General features: G+C 43.3%; 2 protein-coding genes and 1 pseudogene across 4 annotated transcripts in view; 1 reads left to right on the top strand and 2 right to left on the bottom strand.

Annotated features, from left to right (window-relative positions):
• chst11 (carbohydrate (chondroitin 4) sulfotransferase 11) overlaps window positions 1-2,100 on the bottom strand; it is an 86,179-nt gene extending 84,079 nt beyond the window's left edge. The window contains exon 1 of one of the 2 annotated variants that reach the window (XM_076076035.1): window positions 1,996-2,100. In XM_076076035.1, the coding sequence (XP_075932150.1) occupies window positions 1,996-2,098 (103 nt within the window). In that variant the 5' untranslated portion in view covers window positions 2,099-2,100. Of the gene's footprint in view, window positions 1-1,980 lie in introns of both variants that reach the window. The other variant, XM_076076034.1, reaches the window with a different exon arrangement.
• A 2,538-nt stretch (window positions 2,101-4,638) lies between these two features.
• LOC142931873 (thioredoxin reductase 1, cytoplasmic-like) lies at window positions 4,639-17,468 on the bottom strand (annotated as a pseudogene).
• Window positions 16,712-22,470, top strand: nfyba (nuclear transcription factor Y, beta a). Of its 2 annotated transcripts, none has more exons than XM_076076036.1 (7): window positions 16,712-16,829; window positions 18,908-19,001; window positions 19,116-19,246; window positions 19,896-20,093; window positions 21,178-21,256; window positions 21,727-21,806; window positions 21,957-22,470. In XM_076076036.1, exons 2-7 carry the CDS (start codon window positions 18,908-18,910, stop codon window positions 21,987-21,989), a joined length of 615 nt encoding a protein of 204 aa, XP_075932151.1. In that variant the 5' UTR covers window positions 16,712-16,829; the 3' UTR covers window positions 21,990-22,470. The 2 variants fall into 2 exon arrangements, with proteins under 2 accessions (XP_075932151.1, XP_075932152.1); XM_076076037.1 differs by lacking the exon at window positions 16,712-16,829 and adding an exon at window positions 16,921-17,128.
• The last annotated feature ends 727 nt before the right edge of the window (window positions 22,471-23,197 follow it).

Below are 23,197 nucleotides of genomic sequence, written 5' to 3' on the forward strand. Positions count from 1 at the left end.
ACGTTTTCATGTTATTGAAGAAGCTTGAACCTAAGGACATTTCACCATTTTTTTCACTTTCTTTGCTTGAAATATGACTGAAACAATGAATTTGTTGTCTCACATTATTTTTATGACCATATTAAATCAATCGACGGACCGTTTCAGCTCTCCATAATCAACATTGGGGTTTTTTTCTATGACTTTTTTTGCGTGAATTGCTTATGAACATGATTATGAACCGATGACAGAAATCGTCCGCAGACATGGGTGCACATGATGGATTGTGATGTGATGTGTGGACCGTAGATTCACGCAGCACCAGCACACATTTAAATTCCCGTTACTGGAGTTTTAACACAGCTCTTTTATAAGAGATTTAAAAACCCAGTTTGAGGCAAAGGGAACGTCACATCGATGCTTAACTACATGTTGGGTTTTGTTACGGTCAAAAGACATGGAACAATACAATTAAAGGTAAAACAAAAAAAGGTTGATTTTGCAATTATTATTGTTTATTATACATAGAGCAGTGGGGTCTGGAATTAAAGCCAATGTTAACAATACAGAATGTGCTCCAACTATTGATCTGTTGAGCAGTTGCTGACATGCAGAAGGTTTCATACCCGGATAATTTAATGACATCCTTATAGTGATCAGATGTTCATATTACACTACAGTAAGGCCATTTCACTCACTAAAGGTACCCTGATGAGATTGGGTTTCTTTGTGGGGCTAAGACACATACATGTCCACGGCTGCCAGCAGGAACAATGGTGACTCACAGAGCCGCTAAAAGAGTCTGCTCTGTGTGGATGCTTCTGCTCTCTGGTGTTGGCTGTTTCATTCTTTTATCCCAGCAGCCCCGTCACTCAAATAGAGAATTCCTCCGGTTTCACATCATCACCCACAGACTGAGACTAAAGTATCAATTTTTACATGGACCTGCAAGTATCATAGCAGTATTGCAGATTAAAAAAGCATATCATAAAGCATGATACAGCATCAATTCAGCCACTGGAATGGTTCTGTTTCTGCTGATGTTAAGTAAATGCCCGGAGAGAGTTTTTCCCCCCTTCTTCTGCACCGTACAGTAAACCTGTTGTACTGTAAATCAGCATCACTGAATCAACACCGCGCGCTACCCCTTGGCCGCATCAGAACGCAGGACTCTTGGCGCACCAGACACGCTGATGTAGCCCACAGCGCACGGATACCACATCCAGACCCAGGGGCGTTGATTCAGTGAAACGAATGTTGTTGGCAAAGAGCAGAACATCAGATCTGTTCATTTAACATAATGGGTATGAAAATTCTCCCCGCGGAACCCCCGCTGGCATGGAGAAGACTCCTTTATTGCGTGATGAATTGTTAAACGGGTCTCCAGGCGCGCACAGATTAGAGAGGACACCGGTTTTTAAGGGCTCCCAAGAGACGGTTCGTTTCCAGATTATGGACTCCAAATTGATTTCCCCATTATAGCTCGGTCTCAGCTCTCGATCCAGATGGTGGCAATCTCTAGGTGGATCTCTATAGCCTGTAAAACGCCCGTGCACTTTGCCAAACCTCACGGCCGCCCATGCGCCGATTCCCGTTTCCAAGCCACGTTTCCGGAGACAAAAAAATCTCCATGCCACTTGTCAGCTGAGGGGAGGGGGAAGCGAGCGAACAGCGCCCGGTCGCTTCCTTCCAATTCCCCCCAAACGCACGCCTCCACCGCGGAGAAAGAACCGCTCAACAAAAGCGCAACAAGACGATCAATCCGGACTAATTGCGCCACATGAACGATGGATTTCAAAACGGCGTGCTCCGGCCGGATGATTTACGCGCTCACGCGTGTATCAATTATTCATCCTCTGCGTTACTGTACAGCCCTGACAAATCGATATGTCAACATGCCAGGAGACTGTCAGACACATTGCCATACATCACACATATACATCACACACACACAAAACACACACACGTACAGCCAGAGAGAAGAGAGGAGGGAGATCCTACCTGGTTGGAACATACTTTGGAAATAAAAGATGACCAGAATAAAGGATCCCAAACAAGTGGCGAATACCATCCGGCATATCCGGCTCATCCTCATCAGTTCGCTCAAAGTCTGTTTCATGACGAGGCGGAGAGGCGGCTGGGCGCTGCTCGCTTTGTGTGTGTGGGGGGGAATGAAGGGCCGTGTCTGTCGGAGGCTCCGGGGCTCTCTGTCTGGTGGTACTGATGAGGATTGTCCGCCGGTCAATGATCTGAACGCATCCAACGCGGAGCGTACCACTGCTGCGCTGCTGGAGGGGGGGGGGGGGGGCGGCGGCAGGGACACGAGGAAATGGGCGCGTCCAGATGTGCGTTTATACGAAGGAGCGTCACATCAAAATCCTGCTGTTTAACCATTCTAGTTAATATTGTTAGAATAAATACATTCATGTTTTTACACACATATTGTAGAAGAGGTCACCATGAATAATAAACGAGTACAAGTGCAACAAGTGAAGTACAAGCGCCTCAAAAATGTACTTGAGTACAGTATACTTGTTTAGTTACTTTCCACCACCCCTTGAGTATTTCTATTTTATGCTACTTTATCTACTTTACTACATTCCTGATAGATGTATTTACATGATTAAGTCCACTGGTGTTGTTAGTGAGTCACAGTTACTATTTGCAGATTAAGGATTTGTACAATGACATGACGAGCATTATATAAAATAATATAAATATGAAAAAAGCCAAAACAACCACAAAGAGACACAAAACGACAACAAAGACACTCACAATGACTATAAAAATACACAAAATTACCATAAAGAGACACAGAACAACTACACAGAGACAAAAAACAACTACAAAGTGATTAAAAAGAAACAACAAAGAGACACCAAACAACTACAAAGAGACTCAACCTGACTACGAGGTGACACAAAACAGCTACATAGGGACTCAATACGACCACAAAGAGACACAAAACGACCACAATAACGGCAAAACAACCACAAACAAAAAATAATGACAAAGAGACCAAAACAATTACAAAGTGGCCCAAAATAACCAAAAAGAAACACAAAAACTCACTGAGAGATGCGTAACGACTACAAAGAGACACAACAACAACAAAAGAGGTCAACCAACGAAAATCTGTGTGCTTCTAGGAGCTAGACTGTACTAGTTAGAGTAAATACTAACTGTAACAAAAGTAGTCCGTGTAGAGTAATTTGAGTATCTGTAACCATCTGTTGGTGATAGTAACAGTTACAGTAGTTGCAACAATACCAGTGGTTGCAGACAGTAGTACGTGCAGTGGAGCTTTCTGTTGTGAAGTAGCAGAAGTTTTATTGGTGGAGCTCACAGTACACGGTCAAACAATATCACTGGTACTAATAGTAGCAGCAGTAACATAAATATTAGTTGCAGACATGGTAGCAGTATAATTACTGCAATTAAGTTTGTTCAATCAGGTAGTATCAGTGTTATTATTCCATCTTTCAAGCGCTGCATCATTAACCTGGTCTGCCTACAGCTACAGTGACATCTAGTGGTGTAACAGCGCGCACTGCACAGGGGTCAGGTGAAACCGGGTGAAACCCCTGAACACTGTCCGAGCAGAGCAGCTAGACAGATAGACATCTATGCGGCATCTTAACCTTGCTGCGAGACCTGCACAGAGTCACGGAGGCTGCTTCGCTTTGATCGAATTATGCTCTAATGGCGTTTTCAGCCACATGCCAGAAAGAGAGAGACTCCGGTGCACTTTTTCTAATTGGGATATCTGTCTTACTTACACAAGCACGACTGTCAGGCAGAGAGTCCGAAGGTGGTCTGGAGGATAACCTCGGAGAAAAATTTACATCTAATTGCTACAATGTTTAGCGAGCACCAGCACGATGCGCGGGTATGTACGGCCCATTAACATGGGCCCGATGGGTCCCTGGACGCGCCGAGTGAATGAAAATGACGCCCTTGTTCGAGGGGTCAGCTTTAAAAATAAATAAAATCTGCGCTCAAGTCCCTGCATTCATATGAGACACTTCACCTTTGATAGGCATGAATATGCAACAGTTGTTTTAAGACAGTCGCTACGCTTTGAGGCACCGTATCAGGGAGAGAATATAAAAGAGGGAAAGCTGACAAAAAGGTGCATCGAAGAACTCCGGCCTAACGTCTCAATAAAGACACAGTTAGGTCAATTAAAGCGAGAGCACGCGCCAATAAAGAGTATTCATTTGGGGTAATTCTATAATCCCCGTCCAGTTGATTACATGAAATTAAGGCTGCAAAAAAAAACCTGAGGCTCGTGCCACGGCAGTAAAAACACAGAGCGTGTAAGCCCGAGCTTTTTACTCCATGTAAACGCATCAAATCCTAGAGTCTTATCACTCTCATGCAGCCTTTAGAAACTCAGCTATATTAAAGCTTACAGGAGGGAGCATCTTATCTTCCTTAAAGCCGAGAGCCATACAAACGCTTCAACAGCGCTGTCTATTTCTGTAAGTTCTTCTTGAAGCAAGCGGTTCATCAAAAAATTCAAGCAAGCAGACGCGCAAAGCAAGACGCCAAGTCGGCAGCAGAGCATCGGTCCTCGCCCGTCCGTCTGTCGGGTTTCAGGTGAAGACGTCACTGGATGGACAGCCGGCCATCCTGCTGCCGCCACTCGTCGGGGTGATCGCGTCCTTGCCGTCTTCTATCGTTTCCATATAGGCAACTGTGATCGACAGCGGGGGGGGGGGGCTAACCTCAGCAGTTGCCCCTCATCAGCAGGGCCTCAGACATACGCTGGGTTTGGGTCAATGAGCTGAGCACCTAAGGCAGCAGAAAGAGACCAATGTCAGTTCATGTCAACAGGCCATGTGGAGTGCACTGCAAACGTTGAGAATATGAGAAACATTAGTTGGAAATCCTTTAAAACAAAGTTTTGTATATATGATGGTGACTACAGCGGGGGGTTTTTTATAGCGGGGGAAAAGTAGTATCAACTCTAGATAAAATTGATGACATAAATTCTTGGGTGTAGGATTTTTAAATGTCTTTTTTTGCAGACCCTCACCGACTGTCAAAAAAAGAGCCAGATGGCAATTAATTCCACTATGCTCCAAGCAGCACCCTCCGGTGCTGAGAAATGAAGGCTACACGGAAGAGCCAAAAACTGTTGTCCACTTGAGGCTGGCTCCAAAAGCGAGTCCATCCCCATAGACCTCCATGACAAAATGCCCAACATTACAGCAGAAATAAACAGCGTGGTACAAAAAACGCTTTTAGTCTTTATAGATAATATCATGTACAACTGTACATTTTATAGAACTGACCCATTTAAATGATATTAAGGCTTAATATTAGGCATAATAAAGGGCGTGGCCATTTTGAGTGACAGGTGGGTGCTGTTTTAGGTCGCTAGCTGCTAGCCGTCTGCACTGCTGCATCACCCGGCCCGCCTAAGGTCCACCGCCACCTACTTTGAGCTTCAGAAAGCTATGGGGGACGTCCCAGAGACTACGTCCATATTTTAGTCTATGCTGTGCCCCCATCTCTCCAGAGACGTTCAAGGACCAATTTATCTATGACATAAACTTAAAGCTGTATGAATTGTTTTTTGGCCACTAGGGGGCAACTGTAAACACGACACTGATATATTATCACCTACGAAAGATCTCATGGCTAGCATGTGAGCAAAGAGCTGCTTATTTACACAGCCGGCAGACACAGATCAATATGATTTACATTATTTTTGTCCACCTGTTGAATGTAAGTCAAACACTCTTCTTAGCTCTGTTTTAATCCACCAACTCATAAGAAAAATATCTGTCCCTTTACCAGCAAATGCTCAGTATTAGTGGCGACTGTGGATAGCAGGGTTGTCCTTCAATCAGAGGATTGGCGGTTCGATCCCCGGCTCCGCTAGTCGCATATCGATGTGTCCTTGAGCAAGACAGTTAACCCCAAAATGAGCTCCCGTAACTGTGCCTACGGTGTGTGAATGAGATAGTCTTAGATAGTAATGAGGTAGTGTTAAAACGCATTAAGTGGTCGGAAAGACTAGAAAAGTGCTATACAAGTACAGACCATTTACCATTTACTACTGTCTAAAAAGCGCCAATGAGCGTAAAGAGAACAGGACGTCCTACATTGTGCTGGATGACCAGCCGGTCCTACTAGTGATTCAGATAGTGACATCAGAAATATGAAAAGATGCACTATATATTAATAAGGAAGCCATTTGATAAATATATACTACTTTGAAAAGGCTAAATCATCTCCGTCATGGTTTTTATTATTTGGTAAATTTGTCAGTAGCAATCTATAATAAAAAACATATGCTTGTTATATGTAAACAATAAAAACTATAAATAAACAATACATTTCAGTTAAAATAATCATTTTCTTTGCCATTTGTATCGTATACACTACAGACATGCAATGATGAATGCTGGGTAATATGTATGTTGATGTTAGTTAGGCGCAAAATCTGTCAAGACTGACGAGCTGAGCAAATCGGCAAGACGAGCGAGCAGTCGTTCCTTTCAAACATAACAGTGGTGGTGTGGGTGTGTGCACGTGCACGCTTCATAACTAGTAACGTGCACTGGGGCCTGTCCTATGTACCTCACACCACTGGGATGATTGCTAAATAGCGGCATCAGTTAAAATTCAATCACCTACTAATCAATCAGTCCAGCTGTAGATCTGTGATTAGCCATTACACATCATCCCCAAACCCCTGACATCGCCATGACCGGTAACCTCTATTTAACACTCCATTGAACGCCTTAATAATCAAGTTTAGAAAATGTTAAGTATGAACCAGCTCATGTGCTCTGGGGTCAGCCTTTGCAGAGATGGACTGTGAGGTTTATTAAATATTATCCATGAATAATTCAGAGGGGCAGCATTCAGAGCAGGAAACTCATTTGAATCTGCTGCTCTGGCATTGACCCCAGACAGCAAAGCTTTTCCCAAGGACTGAACATGGTAATACCTGAAAACTTACCTCTCAGCACAGTAGCGCAAAATAGAGTGTGACAGGACATCAAGAGTGTGATTTTGAGTTAATATCATTGCTGGGGGGGGGCTTTAATAGTCATCGCAGGACTGCTGTTTTTATGAAATAGTGTGGAAAAAAGGGATTCTGACCTGGGCTGACCCGGGGTGGATGCCCACGGTGGCGTCCAGCTGTCGCTTGGTAAGACCGCATTTCATCGCTACAACGAAGCCTTGGAGCATATCTCCAGCATTGGGGCCCATGACATGGACGCTGACCACGCGGTCCTGTTGAGACACAGCAGTGTTGCAGTGGGTTCACCAAAGGTTTGAGCAGTGGTGGGCCGTCAGGGCCAGCAAGGCCTTCTCTGCTGGCCTAAACAGAATCACAAAGTTATAGCTATTTTATAATTTTTCTTAAATACACTACATGTATTATAATTTATAAAAATATTTTTCCCATTATCTTATTTTCTCATTGCACAGCTACTGTCTTCCTCAGTTGCTCTGCTCCCAGTGCAGCTTGTTTTAAGTAGAGCTTTTATCCAATCAGATCTCACCTCTGTGTCTCTAGGTAAGAACAGAGGCCCAAGGCCTGCAGACTCACAAGTGCATCCATGTGCAGTTTAAGTGAATGGGGACGATATCGTTGATTGTCATAGTGTTCAACCAATCAGATCTTTAGTTTGACATGTTGGGCATATTCATTGACGTGCCAGAGCCTGCTAGCTGGCCTACACGTCAGCATTAACACGCAGCTCAGTTTTCAGGTGCAGAGCTGCAGTGAGGTGCAGCGTGCGCTGTGATTAGTCAGTGGGCGAGCACGTGACTATTGTGAAACAAAACTTAGTTGGAGTAGTAAGAGTTCAAATTGAAAGATATGGAAGAAATTATGAAATTGTTTGCATTTTGCTTGATGTAGATTCTTTTTTTTTTTACCTAGCTTTGTTTTTTTAACACTCAATGGCTGAAGGAGGAGAAATGGATTTGTGAGTTGGGATTTAACCGTGGGATTAAACTCTTTGTCAACAAAGAAAGGAGGATGGAGTTTGTCTTTAAGTGAACAGCATTTGGTAAGTCAACTGCGTTTGTTTTTTTACATCTAATATCTGAATGGCCCTCGAGTGTGTAGCAGAATGCGTGTTCCGCTGCAGTGTTGCTGGATTGATTTTTCATGCTTTGTTGTAATATGAATATATGTGACTGGTTCTTGTGAGTTTGTTGTTGTCATTGTGCTAATTACTGTATATTGATTTGGACCATATGCATTGTCCGTTAATTACGAAGCATACCGTCATGCGCGGAGTTATTGTCCGGACAATTGAATCTGTTCGGGCTGCTGTTTTCTTTTACAAAGCAAGAATGATGGTCTGGAGAAATGGGGATTGTGAGGCGATTGCTTTAGCCTGTCTGAATCAGTAGGGAACAGCTAAACTCTGCGGGGAGAGTTCGCAGCTTGTTTGCTGCTGTTGTTTTCCCGTTAAGCTAGTTTAGCGTAGCCTCCCAGAACACACGTGCGGTGACTCAGCTGTGTTTTTTTGGGGGTTTTTTGTTCCGGGTTCAGAGGTCACACAGCCCGTTGTCTCCTACGTGAGCACAGTCCACCGAAAACATTATATTTCCCACAATTTAAGCTTCTGCATTTTCCAAATGCACTAGTATCATTCAAACGTATTGTTCGGTTTGTAAGCCTCGCACTGAACAGTTTAATACGAATACGTGTTTTGTTACACCCCTAGAAACAAATAATAACCCGTAGCTGTGGTGTCATAATGAGGTTATTAGGAGGTGGTTCAACTGTAGTTGGACAGCACTGAAGACCCAGGTATAAAATGCACAGCCCACCACTGGGTTTGAGTCAGAAGACTCGAGTCTGGGTAGTCTCTGGTTGGTCAAGTTTCTGTCCGCTTGGAATTTTAGGGTGTGAATCAGACTTGCATCGTATTCAAACTGAGTTCCACTTCCATAATTTGTGGGTCAATAAGGTAATATCTAAACTGGGTCCCAAATCCCCAATTTATAAGTGTGAGTCCAAGTCGAGTGCCAGTTCCTCTGTTCTCAAATGTGAGCCCAAATGTGAGTGACCAAGGTCCTGTCTGAGTCTTACTGTAGTTACTGACTACTGAGTCAGGCTCCATCAAGTCTTCTCAAGTCTGAGCCTTGTTCCAAATCCCTAAGATCCTGTCCGAGTCTGAGTAGAGTCCAAATTCCTCACCTTGTGAGTCAAAGCCTACACTGACTACCTTTACGCCATGTGTCTAATATTCATACTGTATCTGATTTAATCTTACACTCGGTATTAATATGTGTCTCTAGTGTCAGCATTGAGATCCGATCCAATCTAATCGCTCCTTCTGATAGGGCTGAGCGGAAGCCTCCGGGCGCTGCATCTTCCGCGGCGACATCAGCCTCAAAACACGTCGCATATTCACTGTTGATTACTACCGAAGCTCCAGAGGACTAAAAAAAAATAGTACTCAGCACAACCCTGGCACTATGTATTTTAACCCACGTAGGCCTAGTGTTGGAGAACTATCTGAATGCAATCCAATCGCCCAAAACACATTTTAATGCCAGGTGTAAAGGTATATCTTGTTCATGCCACGAAGTGTAAATAAAAGTTAGAAATTAAATGTGTGAATAGAGACCTAAGTCCTCAAGTCTGAACCTGGTTCAAAGTCCCTAAGGTCCAGTCCCCATGTCAGAACAGTCATGTCTTAATCGAGTCCCAGTCCTCCAGGGGGGCTTTCTAGCAAGTTTGGACCAGGGTCCAAAGATGAGTTTCAAGGTATGTGTGAGTCAGAATCACTGTTGTTATGTAAGCAGAAAGTCCCACATTCTAGTCTGTTCTAGTCCAAGTCTCCAGACTTACTTCAAGACATCCCCCAACACATTTAAACCCACAAAAACAAATGAACACATTAAAAGCTAGTTCGGTGGTTCTGATGGCCGCAGTGTAATCTGCAGACAGGGAATGAAGTGAGAACGAGCAGTGAATATTGGAATTAGCACAGTTACTATCAGCTTGGCAAAGATGCATTCTAAAATGCAGTTATCTTGAGTGATGCCAAGTCAATTGTTGGAAAGAGCTAAAATTATAACAAAAGGGTGGGTGGAGTAATGTGGTGTGACCTAATGCACAATTGGAGGTATTATGACTAAATATCTCCAGCGGGAAAGGAAAAGAATCTCATTACTTTATAGCTGAGGTGCTGCGTATCACACTTATCAAAGTGTGTGGGGAGCTTCAATTAGTTTGGACTGAACTATAACTACACAGTTGCCTCATTATATGTTAAGTATGCTTAGACAGTGATACCTAATCTTTCCGACATCATCTGTCAAGTGTCGTTCTTCATTTAATTTCGTACGCACGTCTCTACAAAAATGTTAAAGCGCCTACGATGACAAGCGTTAAGAATAACTAGATAGAAACAGCCGATCTTCTTGCCGATGGTCTTGTTTGATTATGTAAGTCATTATAGAGGCAGCAGTATTAAATTAAGACTGTTTCATAACCAGGTAAAAACTCCTTGTAGTAACTTTTAAAGCTGTGGGCAGTAAAACCAAAACAATGAGCTGAAAGACGCTAAAAGAGCTGAGGGGAACTGTAGAGTTGGTGAGAATTATCTGTGAGTTCATCACCACAGGCAAAATCTTTCACATTACCCATAATTATTTGATTCATTGCTAATATTTAAAAAATAATAATTGCAGCTTTAATAAATAAATAAATAAAAGTCATACATGGTCAGGGATGTGGCAGATGACTTTCACATAGCAGGAGTTTTTATTCCTGGCAGGAAGTGCCCACTCCAGTGGCCAGTAGTAGCTGTGATACACCTGCAAAAGGGCAGACATTTTTGATTTTAGATCCCATTTGTTTGAGTATGTACGTGTGTGTGTGTGTGTGTGTGATTACCTCTGCACTCTCTTCTCCAAATGTTAGATTGGCTTTCTCCTCTCAGACAGACCACAGGCAGCATATTCCAGCGGAGTCAGCACAACAGTGGGCACATTGGTGTAGTCACACTGTGAATGAAAAATGATATCAGCTCCAATCAATTCTATCTTTATTGTCTCATATGCAGCGTTTGGCTCACGCACAACATACGCAACCCGTGTAAACTCTTTCCATACTGCGTGCCAAGATGCCGTCTCCTCCGTAGAGGCGACGGGCCAGCAGTATCCCAGCATGCACCGAGAGGCCTGTTGTGGAGGGGCGTCCATGCTGCACTGATCCGATGGCGTAAATATGATCCACGCTGGTCTGATCGCTCTTGTTCACCAGGATCCTGCCAGTGCTGCACACAGAAAAGTACACACACACACAACCTAAACAAAACCTGCCACGCACACACTGAGAGGTCAAAATTAACGTGAACTGATTAAACGTACCTCTGGCTGCACTGCACCCCAACACGCTCCAGACCAATGTCGCTGGTGAAGGCTTTCCTTCCAATGGTGAGCAGCACCTGCACACACAGAGACACGTAGAGACACAGTTCACCAGGGTGTCTTGCATTGTCTGTTATTTGAAACATTTACTGGAAAACTGTTGCCGAAAAAGGATGTATTGGACATGGATAACGTACTGTATCAAAGTCTTCCTGCTTAGTTTGGCCTTCCTGGGAGATGGTGGTCACTCGAAGTCTAGAAACCTCCTGGGGTGTCGTTGCAGATTCACCTAATTAAAATAAGAATAAACTCAAATTAGCTCCTCGTGGTTGTACGCCTCCGCAAAACCAGTCAAGTTGCAGTTTACATCCATGTCCGTCTGGATTTGTCATCACTTCACCTGTTAGACATTTGTGTCAAATTGTCATAATAAGCATATGAATTCTTATTAAGTTATGGCAAAATAATTTGATTTGTGCGGTCAAAGTCACCCATGACCACCTAATTCTAACTAATTTGTCCTTGAGTCCAGGTGGGTGTTTGTGCCAAATTTGAAGAAATTCCCTCCAGGCGCTCCTGAGATATCGCGTTAACGATTGGGGTGGACAGATGGACCAAGAACCAGAAAACATACCAACTCCATGGCGTTATAAAAGTAATATATAATGCACTCAATGTAGAATATTGAATATTGTGTCAGCCTTTGACTAGCTTTAAAGCATTTGACAACATCACATAGTGTAATATTTTATAACTGGTGTTTACTGAAGCTACATTACATATTAACTGATTTAAACTTCCAAATCCAAGATACCATTGTTTTATAGCCACAACAATCACCTGAATTAGAATATTTGGATGTATGTCTAGTTTGCGTCTTTGATAGATATTTCTCCCCGTTATGCAGTCTAATATATTCGGTATCCTTGGGCTGCAACTCAAAAGAACATCTTCTGTGGGGTGATCTGGGTTTGATCTATAAATCATGTGATGGTGGACATCAAAGGGTCTGTGGGCCATGGTACAACAAGTGCTTGCATCACTTACTCAAAGTTAGTGTGAGGACTTTTAACTGGTTATGAAAGAGACTACATTTTATACTGACGTATAAGCTACTTTTTCAACTGGATATTGTGTCTCTATCATAATCCTGATAGAATAGCTTCCAACATTTGCCATACCTGAAACGACATCCTCCCTGCAAGCTTCAGTCTGCTCCACCTAACACAGACACAAGCAGCACTGCATAAAGAAGGAACATTTCCAGGTTACTAGTGTAACTGATCCCTGTCTTTATCTTACTCAGTACCTTGGTAAGTGAGCAGTGATAAAGGAAGTCCACTCCACTAACGATCATGTGGTTTTCTATCTTCTGTGCTGTTTTCCGATCAAACCTGGGGAGCAGGTCAGGCTGCAGCATGACGACGACGGGCAGTCCGAGGCCACACAGGAAGCCAGCGCACTCGAGTCCCTCTGCGGACCCGCCGACCACCAGGGTCCGACCTGGGGGGTGAAGCAGGGAGAGGAGATCCTCACTGGGAGGAGAGGAGATCCTCACTGGGAGGTGAGGAGAGAGGGATGGGACTTCAGAGGTTCTGTGACGCAGTCTGCTTATATTCATACGGGTATTTATATGTGGAATCTGATGCGAGTGCTGGTTGACCTGGTTAGGCAGTGCTCTCTGTCCCCGGGTACGCCCAGATACTGAGGCCTGTCTCCTGTTGCGATGACCATGGTCTCTGCTGTCAGACGCCTCTTCTTCCCGTTCACGCCTGTCGCCTGATTCAACAAAAACGAGAGAAAAAAAAAAAACACAGTTTACAGGGCAGCTGTAAGCGACTTTTGTGATCGGATGCTTCAGATTGGAACTCAGCCGTTTCCACATGTGTGTCCACACTTGACACGTTAATGCGACCTGCCTGATCGGACAGTGATCGGAAGTATCTCGTGGTCAAAGGCTGTAAAACTGTGGATAAACACATTTCATTTCCTATAAATTCTTCACAATAAAAGTGTTTGCTGCTTGGTCTTCCTCTCTGTTTTTATTGAGGAATAGCTACCACCAAACTTTGATTACATTTCATTTGCTATAAAATTCTTCACAATAAATGTGCTCCATTATTTTGTTATTTAAAAGCTTTTGTTTTGAAGCAGCAAGACGAGGTGTGGGGGGGAAGAGCACAACAACAAATCAACCTCAAGTCTTGCACAATTATGACTAGGACCTTCCCTCTAGAAACACAAAGTCAATCAAGATTCAGGTCGTTAAGAATTATTTTAAATTTTTGTTTGGTGAGGAAATTATGAAAATCGTTGCCTCTCACAATCAATAATTTCAGGTTAGACTCTGGTTGTCCCCCGTTAAAGCTACAGTTGGTAACGATAATAAAAATAACATTTTGTCATATTTTCCAAGCTGTGTTAGAGACTCCTCAGCTGTGATTGGTTGTTTTTCTTTTGGGCTCTGTGGAATCTTCCAAATGCCTGAGGAGCTCTAAGAGGAGGCAGAGCAACCAGATTTTTTTACCCAGATTATCTGTCTCATGTACTACGGGCAGGATATAGTCACAGTTTGAGTAAATATGACAAAAAGTTCTCTTTCTTTAAGTTACCAGCTGTAGCTTTAACTCTTCCAGTCTCTATTGTTTTGTTCAAATTCAAATTGTTTGTCTCTGAACAATTTAGCGTAGGAGGGCAAGGGATGAAGTCAACCTGCTGGGTTATAAATCATCATCCAGCTGGGGATCCTTGTTGCACACTGCACCTGTTCATTTTCTGCTCCATGCTATCTAGTTTAGGAAGAATATTAAATGGCCACCGCTCATTTCTGGCAGTAATTCCATCACAGACGTTTTGAACCAATCAAGAATGCTCAAGTGTTTACCTCTACTGTGTGGGGCCCCACTAACTCTCCACGAGCACCGAGGTAAAAGACTCCGCAGCTCTTCAGCTCCCTCTTCACCTCCATACTGCGAGTCTTCACCTGCTCCTGCACAGCCTCCACCAGCTCGCTCCAGCCATGAGACGCTGAGATGAGACACTCGTTACAGAGGATTAATATGTATGGATTGGATTGGATTTTGTCACATATATTATTATCACACTGCTAAATGTTGACCTCATTTAAAGCTCTGAATTATCAATAGTTTATCAACAGTCATACAATTCATGTATCTCCTCCCTCCCTCCTAGCAGAGGGAGGGAGGAGATACACGTAATCAATGTGAGCGACAGAGGAGAAAGAGGTAAATTAAATATTGAAACGGGTTAAGCGTTTTGTTCTTGACAACAATCCCAGCTCCTGGCCCGTCAACTCATTTCCACTTCCCTCTAGAGCCGCTCACGGATCATCTTCATTACCATGAAGCCATTAATATGGTAATCGTGAGAGCTGTGCTTTGGCAGAGTGCGCGTTCATTGACCGGATTAGCGGCAATTATGAGGTGGAGTTGGCGGGGCGTCCTCTAACACTGAGGGAAGCTGAATGCATACGGAGGAACTCATACAGTGAAGTTGTGGGCCAGACAGCGAAACGACGAGCTGAAGGAGCTGCAGATTCAGCACAACAAGAGACCCCGTTCACATTGTCATCAAGCTGACGATTTATCATTACAGCAGCTTCAAAAAATGGAGCGGTAGTTCATTTTAACACGGGCAAACACAATCTTTAAAACACATTCATGTATGATTGCTGTCGTTTTGTGACATGCATGTGATGTCATGTCTGTCAGTGTTGCTTTGCGCCTGATCAACATCTGATTGATCGAAATCTTGCACAGCAAAGGTGATAAAAATAAAAAAAACTCATTGTGGGAGCAAAGAACAGTATACAGATTCTACTTTTGCTATGCCTCAAATACTGTCTGTATACATGTAGTGTACAAAAGAGTGTACAAGACTACATGGATTCATACTTTCTTTAAACTTAATTTAAGTAGAAAGCAAAAAAAAAAAAGCTTGAATGGCAGGAAACAAAACCATGTGACTGACAGCACACAGGAGGAAGGAACGAGCTTTGCCACAGCCAGGCCTCCCGACCCCCCTCCTATAACCAGCAGGTCGTAGTCATAAGGCCCCAGGGACGGGCCGGTTGGCGGGTCCATTTTGTACAGCAACAACTCGGAACACTGAGAGCCTATAGGTCTGTGGCCAGTCCTAGAGAGGGACACAAAAACAAAGGCACAAACACTCTCAGTGAGGAGGGACTTTGGCCCCTGAGCTCTTTACGACTGCGGGCTAGATGTGGATTGCACAAGACGACGTTCACTGACCGTGTTTTTGAAAGTCGACACGAAAATTTTTTAGTGAGACACTTGAAAAAAAGTATGCCAAAATGTTACAGTATCTTTTTTTTGCAAATTGCAAAGAATTTGTATTTGCTGCCAGGATGGGAAAGACAATATTCAACAGAATGTAGACTTTGAGACACAGTAAAAAAAAGAAATTATAAAAAAACATAATCACCATGTTATGGCTTAGAGTCAAACTACTGACATGTATAAACTTATAATATTGATCACATAACATAAACAGGCATATTGAAAATGAGCAAATATCCACTTGGTCGATATGTGGCACTGAATTGCTAACACTCAACTTTTTCATACGTTTTTTTAATATACTGTGTATCAAAGTCTGACAGAAACACATATTTGACAATATGTCAAATGAGCAGCAAAGATAGAGTGAAATGTGAATGTAGTAAACTACCATTAAAACAGCATTATGACTAGAGAGTAACCGTATTATTTGCTGTCACCGGGCGCAACCTTGTGGTGAAAACCTTCAACATTAACTTGGTTCGAGTGCATTACTGACACAGCTGCCTTTGTGGGGGTTTTGGTAAACCTGAAACCTAAAACATACATGTGACACTTTTTTTCCGGCAGGATGAGCTTAATAAGCTCCTAAATAGGCTTTCAGAAGATATTTTGTCCTTCGATGCAGCACTTCAGAAGTTTTTTTTCATTTACGGAAACAACTTGGGAAGTTTAGGCAGTTTTCTTGAAATAAAAGCAGATGGACGATGAAGCTTTTGCGGGAAACTTCTAGGGTGGAAGAGTTGCATTTCAGTGCAGCCATAAATGTAGGAATTATAACTAACAATAGAGCGTGACTACGACTAAAAACCTTACTCTGGTAGTGAAAAATCTGCACTTTCTGAAACTACACATTCTGTGGTCTCAAAGTGCAGTGACTCTTTACTTGGCCTTGATTAGCCTCGATTGTTAAACTAAACATTTGAAAAACTTAAAACTGTTAATAATTTTGACAGTCACCACTACAATTGTTTCCACTGCTGAATTTACTTTAAACCTGTGAGGTAGGAGCTTGCAAGGAGTCCCTGAATGCAGCACGGCTCTCTATCGGCGAGCAGCGGTAGTGCAGCCGCGGTTACGCGCTGGGACTGGTCCTTTCGCAGCCATTTTCTGTCCAACCAAACAGCCGTCTCAGGAAGGTAACCAACCAGGGCTTCATTGCAGGTTTGTGGCTGGCTCCGGCCAATGATTGCTAACCGATTTCTCGTTAGCTCGAATGGAAATGTCCGTCTCTGTCTGATTTTTTATTTGTTGTCTGAGTGAATGAGGGCTGCTCATCAGGAAGTATCCAGCGGGCGAAACTTAATAAACGACTCTTTGACATTTGGGCCCGGCCACGTCTCTCTCGGGTCTGTACGACAAAGAACAGGCCGACGCCGTCTGTGCAGGCGCGAGTTGCAGTGGACTTACAATGAGAATGTATTCAAGGGGCACTATGTACCTGAATAGGTTAACGACAGAAGGTAGAGTCTTTCTTCATTATGCTAAACTCAATAGCGTTAGTTGTATTAGGGCCAGGAAACTAGCAAGTTCAATTCGTGGGTTCGTGGGTTGGTATTAGCAAACGTTAGCTCAATATGTCAACCCGCGGCAGATACGGGCTAGTTAGCACACGAAAGCTAAATACAGACCTAGATGTTTAACGTTAGCGTGTTGCTTACGTAAACTGACCTCACCGCGGGTATACAGCTGTCTGCACGGTTGTCCCGTTTAAGCTATGCTAACGACATTAACACAGCTAACGCTAGCTCACAGCCCCGTACCAATGTATTTTCATAATGTATTCCCACGAGCCAGCAAACACATTTCATCATATAAAACTGCGCGTAACGTGAAGGGGGAGGGGCAGCCCTTTAGCGGTGTTCGTTGTCAACATCTGAAAATATCTGTCCTCAAAAGAAGAGGCCACACATCTTCCGTTAGTCGCTGCCTTTAAAATGGAAACGTATAACGCGTATGACCTGAATGTAACATCTGGCGTTACACCAGACCAAGTCGGTGAGCTCATGAATATGCGATCAGCTGCGATAGTTCACACAGAGACAAAGCAACACACGCATTTGGTGATTTCTCTAACTCAACTCAACTTTAAATAGAGTAATTTAGAGCCGATAGATTCAGCCGTTCAGTGAACCTGTGCTTTGATATGTATTTGTCCTGAATAATCATCAAAACACCCAGAAGTCCTTCCGGTATTCATTCATGGCTTTCACTATGTGTTCAATATGTAATAACTCCATGCTGTCTATTTCATATATCACATTGGTCATTGTATGAATAACCGATTAACCGATAAATTCAGTGCAAGTCTCTGTAGTAACTGGGGAACTAGAAATCAATGCAGCATGAAAGGCCAAGATATAGTAAAGTCATTGTGTGAATCTGTTTTAAGTGGCAGAAACGCCAGCTTTGTTTATCAGATACAGAATGGGATATCAGTGTAGATACCCATTTTACTATATATATATATGACAAAGGGAATCCTCACATTTGAGATGCTGAAAACTGCTGTACTATTTAGTGCTACTTGTTGGATTGGAGGCTTTTCCAACAGGCCTTAAGGAAATACAGCTACAACCAGGTCCTTTATCACCCCTAAGCTGCGATGCCCACATATTGTATAATTCCCACCAGTGTGTCAGTTAAAGTCTTTAGGTTGGGTTCTTCATTACCATAACAGCTTGACCATTGCTCAAAGCAGAGATGAGGGAATTGAATTCATGTGCGACAACATATATCACTGGACCATATCAATCCAGCCCATGAGAGGGAGAACAGAAGCATCTATTCATTTATTCCAGGCAAAAACTTCACTTATAAGAAAAGGGTACTGCCTAAACAGCAAGACGCGACACTGGATTGAACTCTGGTATTAAAACAGCCGAGGAATTGAGGGATTTTGCAAAAATGTTTTCTAGTGTTTTATCTGCGTGGGAGTAATTGTCCTCCAAAAAAGTGATGTTACTTTCAGTACTTAATTTAGTCCTCCCTGCTTTAAATGATCTGTGTCAGCCTGTCAGGCTTTTGTGTTCAATTCATAGCGTAGCTACAAAGAATAACTTAATCTTACAGTTCTGAGTTTAATAACACAAAATGGAATTGTTTTCCAATGGAGATTATCTGCTCCTTCATGACTTTGCGCAGGAAGCTTCGTAAGCTGAACTTTCAGTTTGATGCCATGCAGTGAATTATATTGATATAGCTCCAGAAGTTGAAACGAGATCTTTGTGTTTGTGTTGCAGATGGACGGAGACAGCTCGACCACCGACGCCTCCCAGCTGGGCATCAGCGGAGAGTACATGGCCTCCGGTCACTACGTCCTCCAGTCCCAAGACGGTGAGGAGCAGGCCGAAAGTGTGGCTCGTCAGAGAGCGGCTGCCGCTGTTGTGTTTCTAGCTCGGGGTCTAAAACTGCCGATTCTGATCCGTGTGTTTTGTTTGTTCGCCCCAGATGATGGAGAGGAGAATCTGAATGACCACGACGACGGCGGCATCAAGGAGAACTTCAGGGAGCAGGACATCTACCTTCCCATTGCCAACGTGGCTCGCATCATGAAGAACGCTGTTCCTCAGACCGGAAAGGTTGGGCTGAAAATATCATTATCTCAAATGAGCAGCAAAGGCAGTGTAAAAAAAAATTTAATTTACAAATAGTAACTGCCGTCAAACGAGAATTGTGAGAGAAATTGGCCTCATCATTTGTAGGGTCACCCCCGAATATCAAGTTGATTATGGGTAGAAAGGACTGAGGTGAACTGCTAACGTTAGCACCTCTCTGAACAGTTTTCTACACATAGCTCGCCTCATTGAACTCAATATGCACTTAATAGTCCTGATTCCTCTTTCTGTGGGTATTTGGTCCATCAGTGCAGCACTTTAGACGCCTAAAGTGTTTATGTTTCCACAGAAACTAAGACCCACCGCCCACTCACATCAGGTCTCTGAGATAAAACCCGACGATAGGGCGATTTAAAAACCTATTCTATCTCCCACTTTGGTGCACATTTACTTTCAAAGGTTGTTTGTTTTGGCAAATGGAAGCACTTTGTACAGACAGCAGACACTGCAGGGGGAACTCAACATATGACAAAACAGATGTTTTATTTACAAAGGCCTGCTGCTTTTTATCCTGAATAAAGAAAGAAAGTTTGAAGAAAATGTTCTGTTAGCTCTTCGGAAGGATGTCTTTTCCTCTTCGCGGCCTTTAAGAATCTGTCCCTGTTTTCCACAGATCGCGAAAGACGCCAAGGAGTGCGTGCAGGAGTGCGTGAGCGAGTTCATCAGCTTCATCACGTCGGAGGCGAGCGAGCGCTGCCACCAGGAGAAGAGGAAGACCATCAACGGGGAGGACATCCTGTTCGCCATGTCCACGCTGGGCTTCGACATGTACGTGGAGCCGCTGAAGCTCTACCTGCAAAAGTTCAGAGAGGTGAGACACAAAAAAAAAAAAACGAGGCCCGAGTGATCACGTAAACATGCGCTGCAATGGTAAAACCAGTGACCTTGTCTTGAGCGTTTCGGCGTCGTATCCGACCGTTGTGGTGTTCAGAGGGAGCTGGAAGGCAAAACTTTGTATTTACCAGTTTACGTTGCGACCCTCGCCCATGGTCATGTGCTTCGGGTAGTGACCGAAAGAACAGGATCGCCGATACAAGCGGCAGAAATGAGCTTCCTCAGTAGAACGGTTCGGCTCATTCTTAATGATAGGGGAGAGGACCTCAGACATCTGAGGGTGTTCAGGCACCTGATCAGGATCCTCCTCGACGCCTCCTTTTAGAGGTTTTCCGGGCACATCCAACTGGTAAGAGGCCCTTGGGGGACCTGGAGCAGGCTGGAGGGACTATATATCTGGTCTGGCCTGGGAATGCCTCAGGGTCCCCCAGGTAGAGGGACGTCTGGGACACTCTTCTTTAGCCGGCTGCAGGGCCAAGAATAAGCAGAAGATAATGAATGGATGGATGGATGGATGGAGTCCTTTCTTAAAATGTACTAAGAATTGGATGAAGCCATTTTATTCTTTACTTATTGAACCTTAAACTCTGATCTTCTGTCCCGTTTGTGTTCCGGTTTACAGCTCAGGTTCTCTACTCTATAATGAGATTATTCATCAGAGTAGGATTAGATGTAGCGTTGATTCCACTCTAATAATCACTCAAAAGGCAACCTGGTGTAGATTTTAAACCAAATCTAAAAAGCTGTATGATTACATAATGAGCTTGAAGGTTTTTACCAAATAAATAATAAGTAAATGATTAATAATAATAATCTAAACCAGCAAAAATTTTCTGTCCGTCTACTAACATTATTTTTTCTGCCCATTGTGATTAAAAGCCACCTTCTTATAGTGATGTGTTTTATCATTGGCATTTCATTTTCAAGGTTTCTATATGTGACCGCAACCGCCCGAAAATGGAATCAGCTAATTTTGTAGTCGACACCACGTTCTCGTTTAGTTCCAGATGTCGCTGTGCTCACATCTGTAATGTCTCCTGCTTCTCTGGTGTTTGTTCCAGGCCATGAAGGGGGAGAAGGGGATTCCCGGAGTGTCGGTGGGAGACGGCCTGGGAGACGAGCTCACAGACGATAGCTTCAGTAAGCAGAAATATTCAAGTTTATTTCAGACTTTGTCCTCATTTAACCCCCTGATATGTTAGTATATTGAAGTAAGTGATTATAGCGTTGTAAACAGTGATGGAAGGTGCCGACTTTCACTTTAAAGTAAAACTAGCCCCCACGTTGTTATATACTAGGCATTAAGTAAGTAAGAGCTGACTTCAAAATAAAAGATCTCTCATTCATTCAATCTGTCAGTCTGTCAATGATGAATTAACAAAAATGTAATATAATAAAATAATGATCATTTAAAAAAACAAGTGTGCAAGCAGTCTTTCAGATAAAAATTGAATTTAAATTGTATGAATAATTAGTATATATATATATATATATATAGAGTGTACAAATATAGATGTTATTAATAAGCCGTATGGCCCAGCCCGTCTGTGTTCTGTTCTTCATGTTCTGAAGTCCGGTCTCATTAAAATTCACCTTTCTGCCCGAATCAGCAAATCCACTGCCAGCTGGGATCATCACAGCGGACGGTCAGCAGCAGAACGTCATGGTGTACACCACCTCATATCAACAGGTAAAGAGACGCTGAGGCAGCAGCGGTTCAAAAACGGCTGGATGTGCTGCTCGCGTCACCACTTTCCCACAATGCTCTGAACAAGAAGATAAATCAGTTGGGGGGGAAATAATCCGAACTCAAACTCTAACTTTTGTGTCTGTGTTGCAGATTCCCACCGTGCAGCAGATCCAGTTTTCATGACGAGGCCTTACCCCCGAGCCTGAACACAGCGGCCGGATGACCTCCGACCCCGCCATCAGATGGACAGGAGGAGTAGGAAGGGGGGGATCGTAGAAACCCCCATGTACAGAGAAATCACTACCTGTTCAGTAGAAAGTGTAGTTCCTAGTTGTGAGGTACCAAATGTTTTGGAGTGCATCCAAACCAGCTGGGAGAAATCAAGGCTTTATTTTAAAGGCTAGTCTTATTATATGATTTAGTGGTCAAATTGTTTTTTCCGTGCGTGTGTGTTAATGTGTTTGCTTTTATGCATTTCTTTCTTTTGGGGTTGGGGGGGGGGGGGGGGTGTTGTGTTGGATGTTTATTTTGGAACACCTGTTTTGAACGGAGAGAAGGCCCGTTGTTACTGTCACATCAGATCATGCAGCTCTTTTGTAAGTTAACACGATGTACTATGTGCTTTAATGTTATGTAAATCCTTTGAATAAAAATTCAAAAGTGATGTTTAAAATGTCCCCATTATTTGTATTATTCATCACACAAAGACATCCTAGTGTGCATGTAGCTGTTCCTCTGGTGTCGGGCATCGACAGGAACTAGAGACGCACAGATTGATTTTCATGGCCAATTGAGATTTTCTTTCTAAGAGCTATAATCAACAGCAGGCTGACTAACTTTTATTTGCATAAAAACACAATTCAAATGATTTGGAAATGTACGATTGTTTTTATTATGGCGTTAGAAGTTTTAGTTATGTATTCAAAGCTGCTTAGAGCTTGTGTTCGCGTCATAATTCGCTCTAATATGTATTTTTTATTGCTGTGAGAACCCCTTCAAACAAACTGGATTCATTCAAGTTTCCTATATTTTAGCCATATTTGGTGTGAATGGGTGAATGACGACATGTAGTGTTAAATCGCTTTGAGTGGTCAGAAGACTACAAGTAGTCCATTTACCATCTTGAGAGACGACGTCTCCTCTAAATACATACAGACGCACACCTAAGGCGGTGGCAGTGCAGTGTGCGATCATGAAGCCGGAGTTCAAGCCACCATCTTGGATGAGGAAGCCAGGCAGTTCACTGAGGGCCGGGTTCACCAGCCTCGCCACCCTTCTCTCGCTCATACTGGTCAGCTCGTGCACCCCTATGACTAGGTAGTCCAGGGCCCGAGACGGCAAAGGTCACTCAATCCAAGACATTTACTAAAGATGTAAAATGCCAAAGTGGA

This window comes from Anarhichas minor, unplaced genomic scaffold (genome assembly GCF_050575085.1).
Source record: "Anarhichas minor isolate MPS153535 unplaced genomic scaffold, ASM5057508v1 ptg000055l, whole genome shotgun sequence".
Taxonomy (NCBI): Eukaryota; Metazoa; Chordata; class Actinopteri; order Perciformes; family Anarhichadidae; genus Anarhichas; species Anarhichas minor.

Bases quoted from the DNA above. Each gene is read 5' to 3' on its own strand.
- nfyba (XM_076076036.1), top strand. From the start codon at position 18,908: ATGGACGGAGACAGCTCGACCACCGACGCCTCCCAGCTGGGCATCAGC. The intron at 19,247-19,895 runs GTTGGGCTGAAA...TGTTTTCCACAG, and splicing joins CTGTTCCTCAGACCGGAAAG to ATCGCGAAAGACGCCAAGGA. The intron at 21,807-21,956 runs GTAAAGAGACGC...TCTGTGTTGCAG, and splicing joins ACACCACCTCATATCAACAG to ATTCCCACCGTGCAGCAGAT.